The 11,283-nt window shown below is 36.3% G+C and overlaps 1 protein-coding gene across 3 annotated transcripts in view; it reads right to left on the bottom strand.

Moving 5' to 3' along the window:
• Nucleotides 1-9,460, bottom strand: part of LOC121408559 (squamous cell carcinoma antigen recognized by T-cells 3-like) — a 36,937-nt gene extending 27,477 nt beyond the window's left edge. For 2 of the 3 annotated variants that reach the window (XM_041600065.1, XM_041600063.1), the window contains exons 1-5: nucleotides 9,279-9,460; nucleotides 5,403-5,529; nucleotides 4,623-4,727; nucleotides 3,756-3,940; nucleotides 2,752-2,857 (exon numbers count right to left, since the gene is read on the bottom strand). In XM_041600065.1, coding sequence (XP_041455999.1) covers nucleotides 2,752-2,857; nucleotides 3,756-3,940; nucleotides 4,623-4,727; nucleotides 5,403-5,529; nucleotides 9,279-9,422 — 667 coding nt within the window. In that variant the 5' untranslated portion in view covers nucleotides 9,423-9,460. Of the gene's footprint in view, nucleotides 1-2,751; nucleotides 2,858-3,755; nucleotides 3,941-4,622; nucleotides 4,728-5,402; nucleotides 5,530-6,960; nucleotides 7,051-9,278 lie in introns of those variants that run through there. The other variant, XM_041600066.1, reaches the window with a different exon arrangement.
• Between the last annotated feature and the right edge of the window lie 1,823 nt (nucleotides 9,461-11,283).

Raw genomic sequence — 11,283 nt, forward strand, 5'->3', positions numbered from 1 at the left:
TCTGAAAAGATTTGATAAACTTGAACACAATCTTTAATTTCCAAATAGGATATCATATGTCAATGGCATGATGAGCCAAAATATTGAGGAGCTAAGCATGGCATCTAGAGCAAAATTTCTGCCCCAAAAAGTCGAAAGCGATTGAAGCGAGCACAATTTTTCACCCTTATACTATTAGAAAAGCTAATTTTGTGATATTGTGACAATATGTTCAGAAAATGATATCAAGTTCCTTTTATATGTTTATTCTTGGTGGTGGAACTTCTTGTCTCGCTCTTTTTTTCGGGGGGGGGGGGGTCCTGTTATTTATTAAACAGGCGAGAAAGAGGAATGGGAAGAGAGATAGAGAGGAGAAGGGGGGGGGGGCTGGTTTGGCAGAAAATACTGCAAAAATCAGTTAATATGTTGATTGACAGTACATCTAATTGAATTGTTTATATTTTGTTTTGGGTCTAGTGTCTCAGATTGACAAAACAAAATATTAAGGAAAAGCTACTTATTTTTAATCATATGGTTTGACAGTGAATTTCATTTCACTAGTTTCAAGGAAATAAACAAACAAAACTGACAAGATTCCTAAAAATGACTCGTTTTCAGGTCAGCATTTGAACATTTCAACTTGTGCTTTGTGCTCTCTTCCCCCCCCCCCCTGAAAAATTCTCTGTAGGTAAAAAAATGCCTATTTTCCAAAATCAAAAATACCTTTTTTCCCCAAATTAAATATGCCCTTTTTAAAAAAGAAATACATTTTTTTATAGTAAAACATGATACATTTTAGGTTACAAAATCACCAAATTTTGGATCGCGCTCGGACGCATGAATTATTGTTAAGTAAGGTTATCTTTTTGTTCCCGTTCACACACAAATAACGCTAAGAATGTCCAGTTTTCAGGTTGGAATTATCAAATTTGTAAATTTTGGAGCTCGCGCTTAGCGCTTACATAATTTGATTGGTGAAATAAGTATCCTATTTATGAGTCAATGAATGTAGTCAAGAACAGCTTCCTTTCTGGTCACTAAAAATTTAAGCTCACGCTCAATTCTTTAGTAAGATGCACATCTTTTTCATGATTACAATAACAGCTCAGAATATTTCATTTTCATTTCTTATTACACGAAATGTCCAGAAGTTTGAGCTTTTGATTTGTGCTGGCAACATCTCGCAAGGCTGCCCTTTTAACAGTGATTATCGCAATAATTGACCAAAAATCGAGTTTTACAACTTCAGAATTGATTTGTTTTTTTTCAAAACCGTATCTGTCCTATCAATTAGAAATCACCTAAAAAGGCTTTGCTGAACTGAAATTCTACAAAACACACAACTTCTTCATGCAGTTGTTAATCTCATTTGAAAATATCTGTTTGCACTAAATGCTATTTTTTTAGCTTTGACCCCGGCCCTCCCCCAAACAAAAATATGTTCTGCCTCTCCTGTCTCAGGGAGTAGAGAAAGACAAATGTTGAGATTGGTCATGCCAGGATCAGATCACCTTGGTAATAATAATCAATGCAATGTAAATCGCCTAGAAAAATAATTAAATGAACAAAGGTGACTATATCATTATTTTAATAACATGTCTAAATCTATCATGAAATTATTTTCATTTATGTACAAGGGTTAAAATTTTCACTCGCTCACACCTTTTATACACTTTGTCTTGTGCGTCATGTCTGACGCCTAAGAATTGTTGTCCCATTGTTACATATATTCAAAGTTTGAAAATGCCTTGGCCTTGGCCTTAGCCTTGAGGTTTTCAGGCCTTGGCCTTGGCCTTGGGTTTCCATGCCTTGGCCTCAGCCTTGGTTATTGAAGCCTTGGCCTTGGGTATTAAAGCCTTGGCCTTGGCCTCGGCCTTGGAGGTTTGAGCCTTGACTGAACTGATAACACTGGCGTTAGAGCATTCAAAGAATAATTCTATTGGGTATCCATGCACTACACTTGGGTTGAGTGCTGCGCAATTGAGATAAATTTCTTGTTGAATGAAACAAACGGGACCGTTTCATCAACAATTATGAATGACAAGTTGTCATATCTGACATCTTTCCTTGATTCTTATTGGCTGAGAGGCACTGTTACTATAGTAACTATCAGATGAAATGGGACTTGTCGGATAAAACATCTGACAGGTCCTTTTCGTAAAAAATGCTCCCCTGGACTAGAATTTGAACCCAAGACCCCGAAAGGCAAGAGTGAGAACCACTACGCAAGTATGCCTCCAAGTTTTGACTAGATTATTACAATCAAGTAAACAGTCAAATATCATGTTTCGGTTTCGTTAATTTTATACTGATAATAAATACCCAAGATATAAGTCACTTAAGTGAGTTCTGTACCATTTCATCAGACTCTCTCAGCATTTTCTATATTACAAAGGCTTTGTTTCTTTATTTCTCCTATAGTAAATTTTGCAATGTAAGTATTGAACATGTATAACAACGGTTACTCTTTTAAGTTTGTTTCTCATGTTGCTCTTTCATCATTTCAAACTTTCTTTTATTTTTTAAAGTACATTTATTTCACATTAGTATTTCCAACTGATTGTTGATGGAAAATGAACACTCAATCAGTTTGTTGTCTGTATGTTTATATTCATTTTCGATCATGCTAGAAATTTTACAATATCGTTTTTAATTCTGCATCCTTCACAAGTGATTAAAAATTGTAATCAAAGTCACTAGAAATATGTTTTAAATAAATCTATCATTCAGTTTTTTAGTTCATTTCTTAGTGAGATCTAGAGTTTAGCTCACCCATTAATGGAATCGCTAACTGCCTTTTGAAGATACCAGATATTCTGTTCATCTGCTGAGTTAATTCCTTCTGCTGCTCAGCAGTCGGGATGGACCCAGGCTGGGGCTATGAGAAGAGTGAAAAAATAACACATGTAATCATATTCCACATATTATGATTGTTGCTGTACAAAAGGTTAAAGGTGAGTCACATTATTTGTAGATTATCTCAACAAGTTAACAGTAACAACTTTGATATCATTCTAATAATAATAATAATTGGCATTTATATAGCACTTTTTCATTCTACGACTGCTCAAAGCTCTTCCGTTCACTGGATTCGTAGCATTTCAAGCAGCTTATTACGTGCACACAAACCAACCACAATGACAGTCGTTTCCTACCGGTACCCAATTAGCACCTGGGTGAGAGTGGCAAAATGTGGATTGATGCCTTGCCAAAGGACGTTAGGCCATGGTGGGATTCGAACACACGACCCTCGGGTTACAAGGCTAGAGTCAGAACCCAAAATATCCTAAAATTCCCAAATACAGACTTTCCTGACTTATTCTTTTTTGTTTTATAACAAACAAATTAAGTGGCTCTGGTATGTAGTACTTAAATTTCCCATTAATGGCTAAAAAATATGATTTTGTGTATAAATTCAAATTGTGTTTTCAGCCTGAATTCATTAGTGAATAATTACTTTTGCTATCACCAATTAATGTTCATAAATTTCATGCTTTTGTAAAAATATAAATGTAAAAGGTATATCTGTATGTTATTGAAAAAATAAAGAAATATAAAAGAAATTCATAAAACAATAAGATACATCAGAATTAATTTTGATAGCGTAATTTCTTTTCAGAGCAGAGCAGGAAGACTGCAAACAGTACCTTGACAAACAATTTCGTATTCAGGCCAATTTGTTTCTTGACTTAGAGCAAAAATTCAAATTTCATCAATAAATCATGCTGGGAACATATGTTAGCAAAGGAATGCTGGAGGAACTTTTTAATTTGCACCTGAAGTGTTGAAAGCAAGGCATTCTCAAACTCTCTGTAGACGGCCCAGATCATACTGCCCTGAGCAACATGGAGTCCCGCAGCCATGATGGCTTCCTCAAAGACCCTACGGGCGTTCTCAATCCCTTCTGGAGAGCCGATGCCACCGATAGAAAACTGGCAATACTCCAACCACAGATCTACAGCTGAAAAGACCCAAACATATAATTCCTTTTATTGTGTCATCCACTGCAGAATAATCTAGAAGAGTTAATGGTGTCCTCTAAATGTTTATTTTTTCTTAAACTATACCATCTCTTGACAGTGTGCTTTTGACCATTTTGTCATTCTCTATATTGTTACACCTGTATCCCTGTTTGAATATCATTGCACTGTTTAATATTCTCTGATTATTTTAGGGTTAAGTTTAATAATAATATCAAATATTAGATTTACGATTTAAGGTTTGTTCGTTTCACTTTGCTCTGATATTAAAAAAAAAATCATTTTTGGTTCTTGGAAATGGGCTTACCATACAAATACAAATACCAATCCAAAAGTTTCAAAGTATCATATCTTCAAGCACTCATACACATGTTTCATCTTAGTTTAAATCAGCTGCTCACAAAGTGCAATAATCCATTAAGTGAAGATTGAGTGTCATTGTACACATATTTACCGTTGATAAATATAAAGTAGTGCACATCCCCTGAGCATGATGGAATTCAGGTGCAACTCTTTTAACACTTATAAAAAAAAATTCAACCCCCCCCCAAAAAAAAGAGAAAACCCCACAATAATCTGACTGGGGAGGGGGTGGTTTTTAAATTGCTTGACTTATCGGCAATTTTGGGGTAGAGGGCACGTACATGTAAAGCATATACCAACCTAGATAATCCTTCACAGCTCTGTCAAAGAGTTCCATGACCTTTTGTCTATCGTCACCACTCTCCATGAGCTTAAGCTCATCTTGAATCCACTGCATCCACAGTTCTAATGAAATTGAAAAAAAAGTAGAAAAGATATTTTTACCCACTGTTAAATGAAACTTGATGGTCACTTTTCTGACTTGAGAAATCAATGGACTCATAAATAAAGTCACGTCATTTCCCTATTTCATTTCCTATTTCACCATCTTTAGGTTAGATTGATTATTTTTATTCCATCTTCCTTAATTTTTATATGATACTATTTGTTACTATCATCATCATTCTTCATTATTATTGACTGTATCTATAATCATAATCAATATTCATCATTATTCTACTTCTACTTTTAATTACCACCACCGTCATCATAATCATCATCATCATCACCACCACCACCATTTAAATCAACATCAACAGTTTTAAATCATGAAAAAAAGATTGTTCAAAATATAGCTTTTAAGATTTACATGACTTCATGATTCAATAAAACATACAAATATTACCCAAAAAAAATAAAAATTACATTTTAAGACAAAAAAATATGATCTAAAGCATTGCTGTGGATTGTTTTTTTTTCATTTGGCAGTCAGTTTCACAGACATGGAATGTGGAAGCTGCAATAGAAGCCTTGATTTTGGTCGGCTGCTGAGGCCAGTTACCATGGTGGTTACCACGATGGCATAGTTATCTTTGTCAGAGGTTCCTTATATGAAACAGACCCTTGGTGCAATAATCTCACCTCCAGTCAGGGGGAATAGCTCACTCATGTTCTGCCTTGCTTTTCTTAGCTTCTCCAACTCTCCCGCTTGCCTCAGTATTGTGATCAATTTCAGATGTGCATCATATTGATATGGGTTGCTGTTTACCTGGAATATCAAACAAATAAAAAAATCATTCAAAACTGATCCTTCATGGCAGAGGGGTGAAAATTGTGACAATTACAATCAATCCAGAACACGGCTGCACAGCACTTTTCATTGGCATGATTGATGAGCCTCCACGGACCGAAGCCGGGGTCTAGCATCGTACTTCTACCGGTACTGCTTCTTCAACTAAGTCTTCCTCAACGTCTTCAAGTTCAGCAACAAAGAAAAGAGCTAAGTATACACAAAATTTTTGTGATAATTGGCTTACAGATCCCAGCTTCACAAATTGGCTTAATGTTAAAATGTTAAGACGGAATTGGGTAAAAGTTACCAGTATTGTAAATACTGTAAAACAAAGGTAGGTTGTGCAAAAACAGCACTTGTGTAAGACATGCAGGGACAAAGTCACATCAAGAAGCTTCTAAAATGCATGCCCATCTTGAAAAGTCACAACCCAAAATAAACTCAGCGTTTTCGACATCAAGAAACTCAGAATCGGCTGCAAAAATGGAAATAAAGATTGCAAGTTTTCTTGTGGAGAATAACCTTCCAATTTCACTATCTGATGATTTTCTTGCATTGATGAGAAGTCTTTTCCCAAATGTCTGTACACTGAAACATGTCACCCTTGGAAAACAGAAGGCAACAAATACAATTCGCCAGGTTTTGGGATTTCATTATGATAAGGAAGGCATAGATCAGCTTAAGGAAAACAAGTTTTCATTGATCATTGATGAGACGACAGATAAGTCAACCACAAGCCAGATGGCTGTAACAGGAATTTACTTTGACAAATCAAACTTCAGAATGAATAATGTGCTAGTAGATGTCATCAGTATGCCTGATGGTAAAGCCAATACAATCTACAGGTGTGTTGTGGAATATCTGAGAGAAGAGTATTCAAATGAGAAATGTGATAGGATACTGTTCAGATACATGTAATGTCATGTTTCGAGCCGATCATTCTGTGTCGCAATTACTGAAATTACCCAAATTAAATTACCCAAATTACAGAAAATTTCCCATGGATCATACAAGTGAAGTGTTCCTGTCAGTTGATTCACCTATGTGCCTCAAAAGCAGCAATGAAACTTCCTACATGTAAGTCACTTGAGGATTTGTGTAGAAACATTCACTCACACTTCACTCTTCACAAAGAATTTCAAGAGTTCCTGGACATCGAAAAGCACCAGATTCTGAGAAGTGGACCGACCAGATGGTTGTCAATGAAGCAGTGTATTGATAGAATCCTTGAAAAATATGATGCCCTTAAACTTTATTTTCAAGGTATTGCATTAAATGATCCAACTCACACAAATGACGGTATCTTGAAAAGTCTAAACAATAAGTACACATTAGCATACTTGGAGTTTATGGCATTTGAACTTGGTAGATTGACGGATTCTAATCAACTCTTTCAAAGTGACATACCATTGCTGCATTCCCTGAAGGAGGAAGTTTCGAAACTGGTATCTGCTTTGGCAGGAGACTCTTTAAAGCTCTCATATCTTCGTCAGAGATCTTCACTACATGTTGATGTTAATGACCTCCAGTCTCATGTCCCTCTTTCTCAGGTGTATGCAGGTATGAAGGCAACTCATACTATTAATGAAATTGCAAAAGACATAGGGAAAGACCATCCTAATATACAGTTATTCTATAAGAACTGTAAAGACTTCTTGATGGAATGTGTGACCCAGATCTTATCTAGATTCAGCGGTCTGGATAAGTTGAATTTCCTGACACGTCTTTCACACTTTTAAACAAAAGTTGTAAGAACCCCAATCTACCCCAGTCCCGTGCGTGTCTGTTAGAGTCTAAATGCATGGTGGACTCCTGGGCTTCGGCCCAGGAAGCGGGCCGGAGCTCCCTGACCCTGGCCCCTTTGGCCTTAGAATCTTTTTTTTTCATTAAGTTTTTATTGATCGATAAAATGATTACACAAATATCAAAGTACAATCGAAATCAAAAACAATAAAAAAAAAAACAATAACATAATCATAATGAATCAGAACAAAGCAGTATTACATGGAATAGAGGAGCTCAGCTAGTAAACAAGTACATCATGTAAAATCACAAGATACCATATCTAGCAAATAAGAGCTTGTATACAAACAAAGTGAGCAATTAACTGCTTTGAATTTAAACATATTACAAATAGGGGAGGGGGACAACAACAACAAATTAGCTAAAATCGATAGGAGGGTGCAAATGGCACCAAGAATAGTGGCCAGTGACTTCAAATCAGTCTCAGCCCTGGTCCAAAGGTGCATACAACGAGAAATATGAAACAGCTTTGAGCAAAATCCACTGTGTAACCACAAAAACAAACAAAATGGACTCTCTGAATCACATATAAATCATGATCTACAAAGGGGCATAATAAAAAAACACACAATATATCATCGGCAAAAGTCAGTAGCCAATACAGAAATCAAAACACTCGTACATGTATGATTTACAAGTAAATCGGAATAACAAAGTCAATATATAAAAAATGTTCACAAATGCCTAGAGTAGCTTTATGGGGGAAAAACATCTCTTGGGAACACACTGTAAACAAAAAAGAAAACAGTGCAAACAAACAAGAAAACTCTTCAGATTCCCATCACAAAGGAGAGTAAAACCAAGGGGTAGTAACTTGAAAATATATCAAAGTGTACATTAAAACATGTGCACATTATTTTCAAAAGATATGAAAAAGACCTTATAAATAATGTGATAAAAATGTCACTATGGCAGGGAGATAAAAATTAGCATTAAGCTTCACTGATACACGTAGTATCTACACATGAGATAAAGAAGTGTCTATACAGGTAAACTTCAAAAAATATATATATCAATACAACAATAAAGTTCACTCCTGTGCACATGTAGATGAGAGATAATCAGTATCGAAAATAAGTCAGTTAAACAGCCTGTATTCAAAGATATAAACAAATAAGACGAGCCATAACAACAGCTGTTCTCACTGTACTTGTTAAAAGGTAAAAAATTATTCAATATCATACAAGATTAAACAATTTCAGACTTCAGAGTCCATAAATATCACTTAAAAAACATAATGCATGTGCATTCAGTTCAACCTTTAAACATGTGGAAGAGTGTTCATGAGATCCATTAGTAGATGTTTTCATTTCAAAAAGACATTCTGTAATACAATAGGATCAATCTGCTGAAAAGACATTCCCAGTGGTTGGGGCTCTGTACCAAATTTTGTCTGGGTATGCGAAAAAAGGCTTTTTTCCTTCTGATCGTAGATGCTTGAACTTCTCCTGCTTCTTCAGGAGATTCGATCACAAATCCACACGGCGAAATTTTGCTTCAAAGCAAGGGATACAAAAATTACATCTTGAAAGACATTGTACAAACAGCGCCCTCTTTGGTCTTAAAATCTTAGAATAGATTTAGAAACTTACATTTGGCTTTTTTTTGTGATTTATGAATTTTATTTCAAATTTTTTCAAATTTATTGACTTGTGTCTGATAAGATTGTATTCATGGAAACTGTTAAGTAATATGATCCACTACAACATAATCAGTTAAATTCTTTTAAGCCTTGCTTTTATTTTGGTGCGCAGACATGGGGCCCCTTTTTTCATAAAGTGGTAGCAATACTAGCATCCATCCATCACATCAAAAGAAATATGTGGGACAATTAAAATCATCATGACCATTGCCAGGCATAATCGCACTCAACACGTTCCGACACTTTTGTACTTCCTCACTTATTCATAAAAATGATTTACCTCATCCAAGAGCTGAATAATCTCTTGGTCATCAGCATCCTCATCATCACTATCGTCGCTCGAATCTTCGGAGGTAGCGCCTAGCTCTTTCTCTTCCCCCATTTCTACATTTTGCAATTCTGTAACATTCGCAAATTCCGCCATCTTGATTGTTGGAAACGCCCTCTGTTGAATAAAAATTACATAATGTGGTCCTGGGAATCCAGCCTTTGTTCATATTTTCTAAGCCGTTATGTTAGAAAGGAGAGAAATTGATTAAAAAAACACGGATTGGTGAAAGCTTAAAAGAAATCAGACAAGCAATAAGAAAGTTATGGCTGTTTTAAGAGATTCCTTAGAATATGTAAATTTCAAATTGGCAACTGGGCAAGTAAATTATGACAGAGGCCCAGAGGCCCGGTCAGGCAAGGCCATATATAAGGACAACTTTTCGGGCAACTTTTCCATTTAGGTCCAGTCAGGGGACGGTGGATCCAGGATTTTCGAAGGGGGGGGGGCAAAAAACAACGTTTTCACCCTAAATTGGGGGTCATTTCGTCCGAGTATAATTGGAAAAAAATGTTTTCACTCAAAATTTGAGGTAATTTCGTCCAAGTAAAAGCAAGCAAAATAAAAGGGCCTCACTTGTGTGTGAACCACATATACCTTGATATTCACATAAAAATGTATGTAGTTTCTTCCAAATGGGGTGGGGGACACACTTGTTTATTGTACATATTTACATTAAAAATTTTGATTATGGCTCTCAATTTCTCAAAAAGGGGGGACCTGATGGCTCCCACCCCCCCCCCCCCTCCTCCGAAGCCGGTGCATGGACCCAAGCCATACTTAATTATCAGGGGTTTATTGTTTTCAGTGAAGTGCCGATTCCCCGGTCTGAGACAGTAAACTAAATATAACCCAGGTCAGTACATTATTTTATGTCCTCATGAAAGAAAAAAATAATATGCACTAGGCCCTAATTTGAAAAAAATGGCGTTTTATATATTGGATTTTGAGTAGTCATTGTTTTATCACTTTGACAACACAAATGCGCCTAATTTGAAGTCTCCATGGGTATAGTGATTACCGTTAAAAATGCATAACTTTACATGTTTGTCGATATTGTTCAAACTATCACCTATACTTGTTTCATTTTTCTTTTCCCTTAAAAACCAAGTTTTTGTTTGGGTTGAATTCCCACTTAAGTTTAGCATATGTGGACGATCGAGCCATACCCAGTGAACCCTGTCCTCGAGAGGCTCTCTTTTATAATACCAACCCCACTCTTTTCGTAAAATCTTCTTTCTTTTACTTTCTGTTATCTTTATCCATCCGATTTTTTTTTCAAACTTTCCTTCTTTTGCTTCTCTTTCTCTATCTTTCCTGTTCCTTTCTTTCTACTCCTTCTTTTCCTTCTCTCGAGTTTTCACCCTTTTCCCCTTTCTTTTTTAACCCCCCCCCCCCTTTTCGTTTCTTCTCTCTCCTTTCCCATTCCCCTATGGCCTTTTCACCTTCTTCATTTACTTTTTTACTGATCTCGATGGCCGCGGGCTGCATGGCCCAAATGTGCACATACATGCTAAACTTAAAGAACAAGTCCGGCCATCGAGAAGTAGAAAGGGAAATAAATGATCGAAGGGGGCGAAAGGGGGAAGGGGAAATAGGAGACGAAAAAGGAGAGGGAATAAAAGAAAGAAGGGAAAAGATAACAGCTGAAGGAAGAGAAGGTTAAGGAAGAGAGAAAGAAAGAAACGGGACAGATATATAGAGAAAGAGATGAAAAAGAAGCCAATTTAGAGAAAGAGAATAATAAAGATAATATAAAGGAAAAGGAAGGAGAATGAACGAAAAGAGAATAGGGGATTTTTTTTATTATCTTAAAAGATAGCCTCTCGAGGACAGGGTTCGCTGAGTATGCCGGGACTGCCGGGACCGACGGAAGGAAAAGGGAGAAACAAAGAGGGGAAGAAACTAGTTAAGGTCGTGCCGAAACCCTGCACCCCCTCAACCATAGAGTAGCGAG

The sequence above is a fragment of the Lytechinus variegatus genome, chromosome 2, assembly GCF_018143015.1.
Source record: "Lytechinus variegatus isolate NC3 chromosome 2, Lvar_3.0, whole genome shotgun sequence".
In the NCBI taxonomy this organism is placed as follows: domain Eukaryota; kingdom Metazoa; phylum Echinodermata; class Echinoidea; order Temnopleuroida; family Toxopneustidae; genus Lytechinus; species Lytechinus variegatus.